This window comes from Thalassophryne amazonica, chromosome 20, assembly GCF_902500255.1.
Source record: "Thalassophryne amazonica chromosome 20, fThaAma1.1, whole genome shotgun sequence".
In the NCBI taxonomy this organism is placed as follows: Eukaryota; Metazoa; Chordata; class Actinopteri; order Batrachoidiformes; family Batrachoididae; genus Thalassophryne; species Thalassophryne amazonica.
Window position 1 is genome coordinate 32,705,128 of NC_047122.1, and position 17,749 is coordinate 32,722,876.

The 17,749-nt window shown below is 41.5% G+C and overlaps 1 protein-coding gene across 1 annotated transcript in view; it reads left to right on the forward strand.

The window, feature by feature from the left end:
* Positions 1 to 17,749, forward strand: part of angpt1 (angiopoietin 1) — a 116,567-nt gene that overhangs the window by 89,687 nt on the left and 9,131 nt on the right. Inside the window, exon 8 of the mRNA XM_034160576.1 lies at positions 13,916 to 14,046. Coding sequence (XP_034016467.1) covers positions 13,916 to 14,046 — 131 coding nt within the window. The remainder of the gene's footprint in view (positions 1 to 13,915; positions 14,047 to 17,749) is intronic.

Consider the following 17,749-nt stretch of genomic DNA (forward strand, 5'->3'; position numbering starts at 1 on the left):
ATAAACTTGGTGTAACTCTGCAATTGCGTAACTTGCTACTGGTGCATCGTCGAGACTGGTTCTACATATTCCTTCACAATTTGTGAAATTCAACTGACACGACAGCGACACCTGGGACTCGTGCTCGGATTATGCAAACTGCTGCAAACGTTTCGCAAATTCCCCTGCGAATGCTCTTCGCACCTCTGTCGCAGCCAAACGAGCTACTACTTCATAGTGCATACTTGGTGTATGCTTACAGTTTCATACAAACAGTACCTGGAAAACACTGTGCAAAAAGCGCTTGCCACAGTGTGTCGCAAAAACTAAACAAGAAGTGACCTTGAGGAACATACATTTGAGTGGTTTAAATTCTAAACTCCCTCCTCTTGGTGTAGATTCGTAGAGTTATTTGTGTTGTTAACGAGGCAAAAGGGTATTCCCAGCCATGTTCAGCTGGTTTTGGAAGCAGGCACACTGTTTCAGAGTCAAATCGACATGTTGATGCCTATAAATAGATTTGTACTTGAAAACAGTTGTGGTATGGTAATCACATGGCTTCTCTGAAACGGGGGCAAAAGCAAAGCAAAGCTGCCATGTTCTTCGTTTCTGTCGCTTTAAATGTCAAACACACCGGCTCGGGTTCTGCACAGTGTTTTTCTTCAGTGATACGGCCCGCTTCGTAGTTGACTTTGGATTATTTTCCTGTCGTCCACGTTGGTTTACGGGCATACGGAGTGCGTCAGCACAAGTTGGGCAAACATTTATAAAGACTTCATACGCTCGAGTTAATCTGCTGCTCTGCACGTAAGCACACAAGCAAAGCAGGCTGCATAATTGAATCTGTTCAATCCAATGACACATTAGACTCAGTGCAGATTAGAAACAGCTGTCTCTCTTCTAACTTTAATCTGAGTATAAACAAATAAATATGCTCAGCATGCAAAGAACTGATTTGTGCAATTATTTCCCTTTAAAATTCCTTTTTAAATTTTTTTTATTATTCTCATTTGGCATTTATCTTGTATGCATAATATAATAAGATAATTAAGAGAGTTGTTTTTTTTTATTAAATTTAGTATATGTAGTATATATAGCACCATATCACAACAAAGCTGCTTCAAGGTGCTTCACACAAGTGTCTAACCTTACCAACCCCTAGAGCAAGCACACAGGCGACAGTGGTAAGGAAAAACTCCTCTGATGATATTGAGGAAGAAACCTCAAGCAGACCAGACTCAAATGGGTGACCCAGTGCTTAGGCCATTTTACCAAAAAAGGTTTACAAAACAATTGATGAGAGTCCATGCAGGTATCCAGTCCACCACCAAGGGGGGTTGGGATCATCGAGCCACTCAGTGGATCTGTTCCTGCAGTAGAGTCTGTTTTGCATCCGTTACAGAAATCATCTAATCCAGCTGCATCTCAGACAGAAAAAAGAAAACAGTCAGTAAGGTGGCAGTTTGATACATCCATGTGTTCCATTTTGGTGCAAGTCAAAACCCTTTGAAAATGCACAATGTTAATGTGTGACAGATTTCAGAAAATATGAAAACTGAAGAGAAAATGGTTTAATTCAGACTCTCTCTCTCTCTCTCTCTCTCTCTCTACATATATATATATATATAAATGATGGCGACAGGTGGGAGAGAGACATGTAATGTCAATATGCAACAATTTTCTGCAATTTAATGTGACTAAATTTTTTTAAGAACTTGAAAATGTTTATTTGCATGGGTTTTTATTTCATATATGTGGTCCTATGAATCATAACTAAAATTGTGAGTTATTGTACTGTGGTTTAACTCTTGACTTCAGTCCAGCAAGATTAAGAAGAAGAAGAAAAAAGTGTTTAGAGCACAGTGACACCACACCTACATATCAAAGTACGCATGCAAAGAAAATGTTACCTGGACTGTTAAATAGCCAAGATCAAATAATAAAATATATTAACTCATTTGCATAAAACGGACCATGTTACAGTATACTGATGTGGGGTCAGAAATTTTACTTTAATTGTTGACGAGCTGAACCAAAAAATAAATCACTATTTACATGCACAGACCCCAGCGTACCTGCAGAGTTTGATCAAGATCTAGATATGTCATGGAGATACATACAAATAGAGGTGATGTGATGAAGAGCACGTCTGGTGGCATCACTAAAGAAAAATAAATAAATAAATGCACACAAAGACTAGTTGTGCAACAGACTTTTTTATGCTAGTTACTGTATGTCAGGACATTTGTCAGATTCAACTCATTTAATCACATTCACCTGTTTGGGACTCAGTGATCCTAGAATATGGTTATGTGCGGCGTCGACCTCTTAAACATGTTCAAAATTGAACCACATTATCCTCAACTCAACCCTTCCACCATATTAATCCATTGTGGCTCCTAAATGTGAGTGAGACACTTATGACCTTTAAAGGTCAAGTGAACAATAGAAATGCAAAATAAGTCTTGATATTTGCATTGAATTAGATAACATAAGTATCTGTGACAAATTTCTTGAAATTCAATTTCAACTCAATGTCAATTTCTGTGAGGGAGTCTTCCCAGGTTATATCTAATATAATTCAAACTATAATATTTATACAGTACCAAATCACACATAAAAAAATAAATGAAAAGCCCAAAAATAGACAATATTGACCTTGGTTGTTAAAATATTTTGTTTTAAATTAAGTCACTTTGCCCTTAATTCTGTGTAGGTTCTCAGTTGTCCAGGTGGTTTCCATTGTAGAGAAGCTTGAATCTTCGACTGGACTGGGTTGCTTGATGCGAGGACGTTTCGCTTCAAATCGCAGAAGCTTCCTCAGCTAAAATTCTTGCTCTGGTGGTCTGACTTCTGTCTGACTCTTGTAGAGAAGAATAAACAGAAGCCACAAAAGCTAGTTACAAACAGCGCAATGTAGTGTACTCTATCAGATGTCAGGAAAACTGTAACAAACACTACATAGGTGAGACTAAGCAACCTTTACACAAAAGGCTATACCAGCACCGCAGAGAGGGCGCCACTGGACCTCAGTCTGCAGTTCATCTCCACCTTAAAGACACTAACCACACATTTGAGGACAAGGAAGTTAAAATCTTAGCCAAAGAGAAGAAATGGTTTGAGAGAGGGGTCAAGGAGGCATTCTATGTGAAACAGTTGAAACCCAGCCTTAACCGGGGAGGGGGTCTGAGACACGCTTTGTCCCCTGTTTGCAATGGGGTACTCAGGTCAAAGCAGTTTCAGTCTTTTGTTCATGGTAATGAGTCATTCACGTCATCAGGAGAGTCGTCAAGGGAGCCATCAGGAGAGGCGTCTGTTCCATCATTAGGAGGGACAGCTGCCCTGTCGTTAGGAGGGAGCTAACTAGAGCACAATAGGTGCTAATTAGAGCTATTGTTTAGTCACTAGCCCACAGCAGTCTGCCTCTCCTTAGGAGGGGTCTGGTTAGGTTTAAAACTCCAGCTTTTGTGGCTTCTGTTTATTCTTCTCTACAAGAGTCAAGACAGAAGTCAGACTACAGGAGCAAGAATTTTAGCTGAGGAAGCTTCTGCGATTTGAAGCGAAACGTCCTCACGTCAAGCAACCCAGTCCAGTCGAAGATTCAAGCTTCTCTACTTTGTCCTTGACCGACTCTTGATTAAGTCACCAAGTTTGGACTAAATCCAAATAAATTGATAACTTTGTTCACAGAGATACTACTGTGCATCCCAGTCAGTTCAGGACAGTGACCACGTCACATTCAAAACATGAAACATAATTAACACATTACAAATAACTACATACTGGAGACTAAGTTTTTATATATATATATATATATATATATATATATATATATATATATATATATATATATATATATATATATATATATATATATTGAAAGTCTTGTGCTCCTAAGGTTTCCAGTTTAATTTTAAAGACAGATCAAAACCAAAATGACATTTTCTTCCCTAACCCTTTCAAGGCTTGTAAAACTGGCTTACGGTAATATGATGTGTGCCAACTGGTAACACTGAGGGGCTTTAAAATGTAATGGTCCTTTAATAAATGGCATTTTTAAAAGTGAGCAGACACCAAGAACCAAATTAAATAAATAAAACAATACCAAGTGCACAAGACAGTGACACTTTGCAGTCCTCTGCCCACATGCTGGATAGTGACTCCTATTGGTCATGGCCCGCTAATACATGCAATATTTAAGTTGTGCAGACACGTGTTCTCACTTTGCACAAAATCTGTTTTATTACACAAATTGAGGAGTACTTGCAGAAACACAACACCAAAAGCTGGAGCTTTTGCCTGCACAGCGTTACCCAACGACACTGCTGTCGTTTTAACGGCCAACAAATCCAGCAGACTTAGAGGGGTCAAGTTGGACTAAACAGACCCACAATGTTCCTGCTTAACCAAAACCACAAAAAAACTGTTTATTTTGATGTCCACATTTTGACTGAGATGCTTTATGAACCTCAGAGGAAAGATATATATATATATATATATATATATATATATATATATAAAGACATGGCAACCTGTAAGTGTCATAATGATATTGTATACCCATCACCCTCATCCATGGTTGTTTGCAGAAAGTGGCTTTGTCTTCCATTTGGCTTAATAAAAATAAAGACTGCAAAACTGCTAAAGGGATAATTAAAGAAAACACAAAAATCTAGTCCAATTATGTGTCTAAATGCAAAAAAAAAAAAAAAAAAAAAAACTGCATATGACAGAAGCTTAAGACACTCAAGAGAAGAGGGGGAGCAAGAAATGTATAGTAATGTGCACACTGATATACTCAAAGTAAATAGCCTGCGGGGTGAGCTGAGTATTTGACATGTGTCCTTGATGATTTGAGTGGCAGCAGGTGAGTGGATTTGGCTGCAGGTGAAATTTGAGGAAATGTGGAGAGTGTGGTGCCTTTAAAAGCAGATGGAAAATCAGCAGGCTTTGTGTGTGTGTGTGTGTGTGTGTGTGTGTGTGTGTGTGTGTGTGTGTGTGTGTGTGTGTGTGTGTGTGTGTGTGTGTGTGTGTGTGTGGGGGGGGGGGGGGGGGGGGGGGGGGGGGGCGAAAGTGTGAAGGATGTTTTTGCAATGATCAATGAAAGGATTTGCAGTTATGATTGTTTCCAGTCCTCAAAAAAAAAAAAAAAAAAAAAAGGGAGACGGGGAAGAAATGTAGATTGTTGTTGTGCAGCTGTTTGTTAGACACTATAAGGTGGACTGTAGCGGCAGTGGGTTTGGAAAGGAAAGAAGATAACAAACACATTTTAATCTATTTGTGACCAACCACTCCTGCATAAAAACAGATTGAATATAGGTTATTTTTTTAAAATGATGTGATTCACCACATTTTCACCAGTTTGTCCTCATTACATCCCGTTAATTTGCAGATATACAAGATGATGCCATTAATTTTTAGAGTTGTGTTGACCTGAGATGATAGACTTGTTTATCTTGTAGCATGGTGTCTAACAATGAAATCCAACGCAACACAATTAAGTCTACATTACTGTAGGTTTTTAAAATTGCTTTTCTAAAACTTTCAATGGCATCACCATCTTAGTGCATCTTAATGGACCAAAACAAAGTTTTTATCAATGCCCCATGAAATATGTAACACTTGAAGACTCTTTATAAACAATTTCAGTTTCCATTAATTGAAATTGTTTAAATCTAATTGTTTCCTCTGTTTATAAAGAAGAATCTTTATAAACAACTCTGACAATTGTATTAAGAAGCTCTCTTTCTTTTCCAGGAGTAATAACGATGTTTAATGCTATGCTAGTGATCCTGATCCCGTCAGATCTCAGAAGCTAAGCAGAGCGGGATCTGGTTAGTACTTGGATGGGAGACCTCTTTGGAACACCAGCAGCTGTGTGTGTTTCTCCAGGTAAAACTGGAGTTGCGTCAGGAAGGGCATCCGGCGTAAAACTTGTGCCAATTACCCATGCGGATCTGGCTGTATTCGCTGTGGCGACCCTGAACCAGGAGCTGCTGAATGAGCAACAACAATGCTATGCTAGTGATATGAGGGTTAGTGAATCCATCTTAAAACCTGGTGCTACTGTTTCATTCAACAGGATGATCCACCAGCAACATTATTTATATTCATCAACCAAGCAAATGTTGTATGACTAAATGGACAAAATCCTCATTACAAGTGGCTGGATGTATAGACTGCTTCATTGTGGGGCTAAACGTGCATGTTTACCTCACTATAAGTAAATAAGCTTTTTAAAATGACCTTTTATACAGTTAGTCTTACCTTAGCCTGTCTGTCCTCTTCTGTTGCGATTGTCCCACACAGTACAAACAAGTCAATTGCCAAGTAGTGGCTGTTCTCCAACATCCACCCCCCCTCCCCCTCCTCATTCAAATCAGCATGTTGATGGTGTCATCTTGCGGTCATAGATGATTCAGTATATTTTTGAAAATAAAATAAAACCCTTCTTATAGTCCAGAAAATATGAAGAAAAGCATCAGAAGTGTGAGGAAGCAGGGGCACCTGGCAACACGGGGAGAACATGCACACTCCAACCCGACCTTGTTGCTATGAGGCAACAGTGCTGACCACTAAACTACAATGCTGCCCCCCCCCCCCCCCCCCCCCCCCCACACACACACACACAAATGAAACACTTACAGTACAATCAGACAAAAGGAACAATGTACAGGTCTCTATTTTAATTGAAGATGTGATTGATAAAACCCACTTTGAATGGAGGCATTAACTACCAATATCAGCTAGTGCATTCTATGGTTGCAACAAAAACTTGCACCCTCACATTTTCTTAAAGGAATCAGTTGCACATATAGAGTTGTAAAGCAGAGCGTAGCTAGTTCTATGAAACACACTATCAAAGAAGCAAATCCTCAGATGGATGCCTCTGTGGGCTCACGGTGGGAAGTGAACTGTTGGGCAGAGCAATTAACCTATTCAATAAGCCAGTCAGACTGCAGTTTAGCAGGATAATCACTTCCAGGTGTACAGCAGCTTGAGCTGGACTCTAGGCTGACCAGGATGCTGTGTTCACCCATCGAGATAAAAGGAACCTGACTGAGCAAGGATGTTTGAGATGAGACGTGACATTTCAGAGACGCTTGCACATGTATTTTATGTGTATATTTGATCCCCTCCCTCCCGTGGTTTATTATTCAACATCCTACCCCAACTTTGTACAGTGTAGCCTCTATTTTATCAGCGAAGCTTCTCCTGAGAGTCTTTAATATTCTTTCCATATGACTGTAAATCCTGGGTTGAGGTGTGTGTGTGTGGTCAGATAAGATGTCAGTATGACAACATGAGAATCGTTTTCTTTAGTTTTTTTTTTAAGAAATTTATTAAAAATAAAAACTAAGAAAAGACGTTGCACATAAGTATTCACACCCTTTGCTCAATACTATGTTGATGCACCTTTAGCAGCAATTACAGCCTCAAGTCTACGTGAATATTATGCCACAAACTTGGTGCATCTATCTTTAGGCAGTTTTGTCCATTCCTCTTTGTAGCAATTCTAAAGTTCCATCAGGTTGGATGGGGAGCATTGGTGCACAGCCACTTTCAGATCTCTACAGACTGTAGAGTTTTAAGGCGGTTTGGCTTTTTCTCCTGTTCTTGTGCTGCCTTGCAGAGCAACATTGTCAGCAATGCCTTTTTGCTTTGTTTCATTATTTTATTCTGATAACATCATCAGGTGGGTTTTATACCACTGACTTACAATGAAAATGCAGTTGTGGTTTCCTGGTCTTTTTGGAACATTTGTCCAACTCTGCTCCAAATTTAGCAAGGTACAGTCAGGCTAAGAAGCATGCACGTGTGCCGGGTGTTGCCACATCCATTGCTTGACAGAACTGCATTAGGTTCTGGATGGCAATAACCGAGGCAGACCAATAGTCCATCTCCACCTGTGGAACGTAGCCATCTGTCTGTCACACACAGGTGCTCCCTGGTCTTTTGCAGATATTGAAGGTCTCAACACTGAAGCTCCTGTGGTTTGAATCCCGCCCAGAGAAAGGCATCACAAGACCAAACTATCATGGCTGACGTTCCCTCATTGCGCTTGGCCTGACGTCCTTTGTTTTTAAGCCTGCACCTGCCCCACAGTTTGCCAGTTAAGCAGACACCTGGACACATGTGCAGGGTTCCCCAAAGGACCATGCATCTTAAAAACTAGGCCTATACTTGCCCTGCCCCACAACATATTCTGAGATCGAGGCCAGCCCTAACAGCTGCACTACATCAGGGAAAAAAGTTTTTTTTCTCCATCTCCACGACATTTCCAGAAATAGAAACAAAGCGTTCTTGTAGTTTCCAGTGCATTCTAAGTTTCTCCTGAAATCTTTGTAAATTCTAAACATGTCAAAGACCTCACGGTGTCTTGGAGTTAAACAGCTGCCTTCTGAGCAAACACCTGGGTCCTGCATGGAAAAACTACAAGGGGTTTTAGTCAGTAATCCTGTAAGTCTCATCTTCTTAGATGAGGTTCTGCTTAATATATTTCTGCAATGTGACTAGTTGCTCTCTGGAGAAGTGCTAAGTGGACAGGTGTGGCACATTTGACAAAACGTTTGAACCACATTACACTTAAGTTACCCCCCTAGTTCTCCTTCGTGTGGGGCTCTGAACATGTCAAAAACCTGCCAGTAAAACCAAAGAAATGAGAGCTGAAAAATCACAAACATGCCGAGACCCCAGAGGATGTTAGACCGTTAAGATGGCAGGACACCAGACTGTCTCCTCCAGAGGAGTCATTGAGGAAGCCTAATTTATTCCCCTCACAGCTCGACAGTTTGATTGTTAATGAGCCTTGACGAATCCCAACGTTGGATTATTTTCAAAGGGACTATCAGATTGGCTTTTAGTGCTTGTTCAGCAAACGTCTCTCCCTCAGCACATGAACTAAACATCATTTGTCAGTCTTTATCTGGAAGAGCATCCGCCAGCTTCAATAAATTTTTTTGGAGCCCTGCTTTAGATTACTCCACTTATTGCTTCGGGCAGAATGTATTCTAACAGGAAAAATCTGCACATCATTTGAACTGGAAGAGGGACTGTTGGTTGGTTAAATATGCGGCACACGGCTTTGGACTATTTAAAGCATCCTGTCAAAGTGTCAGGCTGAAAATCCTACTTGATGTTCTGCCTTAGTGTGACGGAGAGCATAAGGGCTTTAAGAAATGAGGAGAAAATGTGGGGTAAAGTCTGCTCTTTATCACAGGCACTCCAGACCTCATCCCAGACTTGTGTGTTGGAGTCTCTGGAATTAGTCGATTTGAGTAGTGCAGCGTTTCAGAATGTGGTTTACTTTTAAACTGGAAAATACTTGACACGGGTGACTTACTAGACCGTGCACGCTCTTATATTCACAGCCATTATCCAAATGTTGTCATTGGTGCCACTGATTATGCATGGCTCACGGTTTTATAATGTAGGATTACCAGTATTGGTTTAGTGGCTTAGTGAATTCCCCTCTGTGACCCACAGCCACACTTTTCACTTGGCTGTACAAATCACACATTTATACAGCTGTCTAAATACAGGAGTCTTTCACGTTTTAAAGACTTGGAGGTATTCGAGGTGATGCCTGCAAGCTTCCTTGCGTGTACACGGATGTGACAACTGGAGTTAAAACACTGGCAGAAAAACAAAATACTCAAAGTGACTTTGCTTAAAAACTGAGACTGTATCAGTATGATGCTGTATTATTACAAACATGTAAGAGCAGCTGATAACAACTGAACTCAACAGTACTTCTCTGGTGTTTTTTTAAAAATTATTTTTCTATTAAGCATCCCTTGTGTGTCTTTTAGGCATGTGAATCTCATCACTGACAATGATTCGATACATATAACGATACATGACACTACGATGCGATATGATTCACCCCTGTTCCCGATTCGATGCAATTTGATATGTATTTGATGGCGATTCAATACCTCACAGTGTGATATGGTGCAATATGATTAATGGTGGTTACTGATAAGATTTTATCTGTTGATGGCATTATCAATTCAGTTCCCTTATCAATACCTTTTGTGAATTCTCTGTGTACTAAAAATAGGCTTTACAGATTTTCTATGTCAACATTTTATTGAGTTAAAGTAAAGAAATATGAAAATGTTAACTGGATCCTTAATGTATATGGTGGATCCTTGATCTCTGGACAGAAATAGAAATAAACAAAATCCAGAGTTTGTGTCAAAAGCATTTCCTTTCAGATATTAATGACACAAATGTAACTCCATAGACTCTGAGCTGAGCTCTTCAGCCGGCTGCTGCACATCAGGATGTAATTCATAAAAAAAATGGAGGATGTCTCATTTTGGGAGAAGTTATTAATTCTGACTGAAATCTTCATGGTTCTTTGCAGCTGTGCACTTAGTCCCACAAAACAGAGGATAATATTATTATTATTATTATTTCCATTTCCTGATGGACAACCTCAGATTACACACCAGCTGGTGCTCACGCCAGAAAACCATCGCGTAAAACTCCGGTGTGGAACGGAGGACGATTCTTGTTTCTTGCCCGTAACAAGAGTCCCGGTTCGTGACTTTAATCCACACAAATCTGACTCATGATTGACATCGAGGGGTTAATGGAGACATTTCTGACCTGCTGCTGGAAACGACGCCAGTGAACAACGGGTTGAAGCGCTGCTTCATTGCTTCAAGTAGACCAGCTGCAGTTCGCAATCAACGTAGAGAAATTATTTCCCGATAAACACCCTCAAAAACTACGGCTGCTCCGGTGTTCCGAACTGAAGGACCGATAAGGGAATCGTTAAGCAAAAAGTGTATTGATGTCAACATTTTTGTTGTGGTAGAAATGAGCTTTTTTGCTTCCGTCCGAGGTGCATTCAATGTGCATTGGAAAAAAAAAGACGCAAGCAGGCAGAGACCGATCGATTGCAATTCATCCCGTCAACTGAATCGATGCACACTGAATGACTCGATGCACTGACATCCGCACATTTGTATCTAGATACCGATTTGTATCGATTAATCTCCACATGCCTAGTGTCTTTAGTTCATTCATTTGGACAGATATATGGATTGGACAATAACACCAACATTCACTAATGCGCAGTTGGATTGCATGCACAAATTACAGTAGAATATATGTCAACATTCCCAACTACTTCCACCGTCTTCAGCTGATTTGTAGCCAACTTGATGCAGTATGTGGATAAAGACAGACTCCAGAATTATACTGATTCTCTTGTCAAAAGTCAGTTATGTTTCATTCTAATTTGCAGCAAACTAGGCACAAATGTTTAGGTGAACAGTGTCGGCTCCTACACCAGCAGTTTTTGTGCCTTTGTTGAAAAGGAAAGGATCTTGACTTGGCAGAATCAATGGATATCCTGTCAGCACTTGACAAGCTGAATGAGGAATCTGAGTGACTGGGCTTGCAGTTGTCCTAGATCAAGACCAAGATCCAGGCTTTCATTGACTTCTTGGACTCAGCTGTCAGAAGTGTATCGTCAGAAGTGTATCATTAGATTTTCTTACCTTGGCAGTGACATTCATGCCTCAGGATCCTCAGTGTTGAAGATAAAGAGATGCCTGGAAATAGCTTATGGAGTCATGAGGTCGGTGGACAGAGGTGTTTGGCAATGATACTTTTTTTTTGCAGAAGATGAAAATTCCAACAGTCATAATAGCTGGGATAGGCTCCAGAACCCCCTGTGACCCTTAATTGGAGTAAGCTGGTATAGAAATGGGTGGATGAAAATTCCAAGTCTTTTGGGTCCTGGTGCTTCCTTTCTTAATATACATATGGTTTGAGGCTTGGATGCTGTGACTGAAGTTCATGCCAAGATGTCTCTATGGAGGATCCTTGGGTACTTGGAATAGCCCCGTCAAACTAACAGTTACTGCAGACTCTGAAGGATACCCCTTGCAGTATTCTGCAGTGGCAGCTATGACTTCTTGAGTATGTGGTAGCTGGACCTCAGTAGTTGAAGGCCGAGAGGCTGATTGTTTTTGGTTTGAGAGGTGCCTAGGTGGTTGCTATCCAGGAACCAGGATGTTCTGTCATGTGCCACCTGACCATAGGTGGGTTTCTGAATTGGTCAGGGAATGTGAAACTTGCAAAACGTCACATTTCCAGAAGGCAATGAAATATGGTATTCATAAAGAAATTCTGTCCTAAAACTTTCTGTGCTGTACTTGTGCCAAACCGGTCATCATGCCACGGATACTGTTGTCTAGCATGTACTTATTTTGCTTTTTATCTTTGTCATTAAATACAAGAAGCCACTCAGGATGCATGTCTCTGCCACAGTCAGTCAGTCTGACTTGATGTGCAGAGGGAGGCCATTGTTTGGCCAAAGTAACAAATGGAAACCATTAAAACAAACTTTTAAGATTCCACATCCGCCGTTAAAATTTAACTCTTCCTTTATCCCAAGACACAACCTCTCTTTCACCAGATTTCATTCCAAACTATTCATGTCTTTTCATGATGTAGTCCTGCTCAGGATTATAACTAATTCTGTACTTCAAACTCCAGGGGTGCCTATAAAACTGAGCAGGATTGCTGGTGATCACATAACCCTATTGTTGCCATGATATTTAAATTGTGAACAATCCATAAAACTCCTTCTACATCTATCTGCCTTGGCACAAGAGTGGGAATTTCTTCTAACTCACTTTCTCGCCAACAAATTGGAACTCCAGGTTTCCCAACAGTAAATGACACAAGACTTTGTTCTTCCATAACATTATTCAACTCAATGACTGAACCTCTGTGTGCTTTATTACGTATATTAAATACAGACAAGAGTAGCATAACTTGTTAAATTTAAAAGTGTGTAATATTAACCACATAATTAAGATGAATGCAAGTATATAGATTTGTATCTTTGACATAAATGTGATTAAAATACAGTTTTTATGTGACAAGTCAGTGGTCCAAAGACTCAACCCTGTGGGACCCCTGAAGAAATTTTGGTCTTGATTAAAGCAGCCAACACATTTTCACATCAAGCTAAGTGAGCTCCATATTAACTAGAATTCTGCTCAAAATGTTCTAATGTTCATGATTCTGTAGCTGTCACTTGGGTTCTAACTAACTAATCACCTTTAGCTTGGTCAGATCTGGCAACATGCATTGCTGCCACATCCACTCCACTACACTACAGAACTGCACCGGGTCCTGGCTGGCACCATCCTGGTGAACAACTGGTCCATCAGTACCCTCTTGAAATTAGTTATCTGCCATAACCATGTGATCTGTGGGTTACTGGGATGCATTTCTGTTTGCATGGTCCAGTGCGCAGATGCCTGGCATTGACTTTTTTATTGTTTCTTGTATTCTGAAAATCCTGTCATTGGGTACTACCTTAAAATGCATGTACACGAAGAAAACCCTATATTGGTGAAGCAGATGAGTCTACAATTTGCCCTGGATAGGACATTAGTCCATCACCTGGTTACTTCACCAGCCAAGAACAGCACTCATTTACAGCTGGGTTGACTGGAACAAGGAGGCAGAGAAGAAGCATGATTGGGAATCGCATCCATGTCTACTACATATTGATGATCCAACTGCTTATTCCACTGGGCTACCTGCTTTGTTACATAGGTACATGGTTCTGGTTGTATCATCATTATTATTAGTTGTCATATAGCTGTAGGCCATTAATGGTTAAGTGGTTCCTGCACTTTTCATTGTCTGGGAAAAAAATCACATTGTAGCCTTCCAAATGGAAGTGTGATTGTGAAATCCTTCCACTGTCTTCTCTCCATTTCATTCCTTTGCCAGCTGTATTTCTTTCATATGTTCTGTCCTTTGGTAATGTCCCATGTGTTCTACATATCATCAATCACAACAAGACAAATGCCTCAGGAGACATTTTTACAGCATGTTTTTGTCTTCTTGCTGTCTTTATCACTCATACCGCCACACTCCTCATCCTGTGTCTTAGGTTGTTCCTGAAAAGCCACAGTGGGACTGCAGGCAGACAGAGCAGCCTCGTCATCCACGGAGCAGACTTCAGCACCAAGGACACGGACAATGACAACTGCCTGTGCAAGTGCGCCCTCATGCTCACCGGAGGTATGTTCAACCGAGCAGCGCAACACTTTGTACAATTTGGACCGTACTTCTCGGAATGCTGGAGGGTCAACAAAGGCTTGGTCCAAATTTAGGCTTAATGGTTTTGTGTCGTGGAGGTTTAATCAGATGGGTTATTTCAGAGAATCAGTTAGAGATGTGTATGTTTGCTTTTAAACACTAACATGAAGTCATTAAGGGTGTGCCTCTCACTTGTAAAATGACCTAATACACATCTAGATACATGGGTTGTCGTACAATTTAGGGACAATACTTTTTATTGACTTTTTTATTTATTTATTAATGGTACAGTTTGATTTGTTGCAGTCCAGTAGAGTTCTCTGTTTAATGTAGACATTCACTTTCTGTGATAAGTTTGATTAAGACAATAGTGGCAGCATGGAAGAAGCCAGCCAAAGCTGGAAGAGCATAACCTTCCATTCTGAATGGCGCAACAGTATGAACAAATTTTAAGGCAAATGTAAAGTTCTAAGTCGTGGTTTTACCAGTTAAAGTCTGCCATTACCAGACGTGTTTTTGTTTACTGTGCAAATTAACATTCCTGCGACCAGTCTGTCAAGAGAATTACACCAATCTTTGAACTTTGGTAAGACTTTAAAGCTATAGACGTAATGGCCTATGAGAGGCGATTGAGAGGTTTTGAGCCTGACCCAGAAATCATAGGGTGTGGTTCTCCATCTTTTGCGTTCTGAGAAACCAGCAATTCTCAATATTGTATCCAGTGAGACAAAACTTCGGACATAACACGAAGGTGGGCGAAAGAAGCAGAAACTGGCCAAAAAAATGAACTGGAGAACCGCAAAACATTCCACCTGCTGTCGGGCAGGACACGCGGTCGAACAGGCGTGCACAATACCGCAGTGACAGATTAGTGCACAATCGTGCGCGCGCATGAACACATGGCGAGCACGTGGAATGTGTGGCACCACATCGCGCCCCCATAGCAGCGAAACAATTAGAAGCTGCACACAAATCAACAAATATATGGAAGCCCACAATAATGCGAAGCACAGGTTCAGAACATTAGGGGATCAGTGCATGTACTGTTTAAATATAACAGTCATGAGTCTGTTGTCACTGTGGGAAAAAAAAACAACACAGCAGTCTCTAATGATTAATTCCTGTTATGAAGAGTGGAGAATACAGGTAATCCTCCTCTTCCCATGACCCATGGTCATGCACATAAACGGGCAGATGTAGTGATGTGAATGAAGCCGTGTGCTCATAACGTTGACACAGCCGGCGCCATGTGTCCAATGAGTGGCACGCCGAAGGACGCCACATCATATGGCCCATAACTCACGTGGTGTACGTGACAGTCCGATTGCCAGCTGAGTGATCACATGGGGCAGCCGCCTGATGCTGTGGGTATTCACTGCTACCCGTTACAAAGGTGATATGTGCTTTTATGTATTTCCGCATGAGGACCACATGCACACACTCGCATGCCACATGTGTTGCAGGGGTGGGGCACACTTGGATAACATATGTGTCGCTTGGTAACAGTACACTCGTTTGGTACTTTGTGGGGCCAGTTGCACAGCTTGAATGTGGTCACCTGCCCTCTACTCTCGTGCCGGTTGTGCGAATAGCCCCGCCTTTTCTAAGTGCCCCGCGAGTGGTGTTGGATGTTTGTGGGTGGCACCTGGACTCCGGCCGAGAGGGGGTCGAATGGGCACTCACTGTCTTTCGGCTGCTGGTTTGAAGGCTGCATTGATTGCGTTATTCAGCCACAGTGCAAAATGTCTGACCTGCATACGACATGCCATGCAAATGCTGCGAACACGATCAGCTGACAATGCGACCTCATCTTGCCCGCCGTTGGAATGGGTTACAGGCACAAGCAGCACGCGAATGTAGAGTGCATGTGCTGTGCACAAATGGTTGTAGCAACAGCTGTTCGAGGTGGCATGCATTTCCTCTTTTGTGCGTCAGTCGGCTTCAATCATGTTATGTGTGAAGGGGCCCTAAGAAATGTTGGTTTGGAGCATTAAACTTAAATACACTTCTGTCCTCCGAGTAATAAATAAATGCAATGAGTCCGGTCCATGCAGCTCGTTTGCGGCTGGACAGGATGTGTCCAGCTCGGTCACACAAGTGCAAGTCGGGTGGGTGTTGGCTGGCTGCAGAGTGGGGTTGCTGGAGTGTTCAGTCATTTTCAGAAGCGCTGTTCCTCTCCAATCATATAAAACAGAAAGTGTGTGTTGTGCACGTTCAAAATCACAGAGTCGACGTGGTGAGGGGCATGAGGTGCCTGCCTGATGATTTGGCGAGGGAGCTCATCTTTTTGTTTTTGTTCAAAGCAAGGGGTGGGCACTGCTCTATGACTGCAGTGTGGGGATGGTGCCGTTTGCAAACTATCACAGCCCAGTGATATGCAAGCCTTCCCCAGGATGCAAAAGACAGAGAACCATGACGTATTTTTTCTGGATTAAGCTGAAAACTTCTCAGTCGGCTCTCGTTACTCCACTGATTTTTATAATGTTACGACCTAGCCATAAACATTCCACATTTAGATGAATTCAGGCTCCATGTAGCGATGTAGTATCATTGGTTATTTGTTACACCCCTTGAAATCATGTCACGTTTTCCTCGCTCACATAACCTTAGATGACCCTGAAAGGTCAAAGTCAACTCAACTATTTTAACTCGAACAGCATGTTTAGTTAATCATAGATTAAAAGTGGAAAAAATGTATACATCAAGGATAATGTGGTTAAATTTTTGGACAGAAAAATAAAAATATAATTTTATGACTCTGTTAAACATATAAACGCATCATTGAACACCCCTTCTAGTTTGTAGGACACCTAAGGCTTGATATTGGCTGACACTATTTGATACTGTACTTGAGAGGTTCTGTGCACAGAACGGATCACAATGCCGTCGTCCCACCCTCAGAGGGGACGCGAGCCAGTCTCACTGGTTTTATGACCCACACCACAACATTCATTGCTCAGTCATTAGCTTGTGTTATTATCCCAGACCTGCACCTATAAGTCATGCAATGGTGCATGTCGGCACTTAGACACCTATTAGGACATTTTTCTGCATCCGCTTCCAGTTGCACAATACTGTGGTTGGAAAAGCCCAAATTATAAAACTCCCCGGGTGAGGCAGCAAGTGTCAAAAAGACTTAAATTGGCTCTACATCTCCTGCAGTGTAAGTGGAGCCCAGTGACCCCAGCTGTCGCCTCATGGCAGCGCGCTCACTGTGCAGTCCTGACATGGTACTAATCAAGCATTTCCAGGTTCGGATTCGACCTTACGGTGATTGCGGCGGGGTACAGGGACCTGGTATGTGAACATTGTTTGGCACCCCAACTCTGAACGCTCACGCTTGATTCATAGTCCGCCTGTGGTCATGAGAGCATGAACCCTGACTGGGAAGCTGGTCCAAACCCCCAGCAGTGTGCTCGCCATAACGTATACAGTATATCATGATTTATTCCTCCATTTTTATGAGGGCTGACATCAAATGATGTCAGTCTGGAATAAACATGCTGTTGTAGCGTAATGTGAACAAATACATATACACCACAACGTGCAAAAAAAAAAAAAAGGTGAAAAATTAGCAGTAAGAGATGGATCGCTTGGTCGTAAAAACATTTAATCTTTTTTTTTTTTCGTCTTTTAAAGCCTCTGGCCTGGAAACAGAGAGGCTCCTGGTCATAAAAGCCAAAGC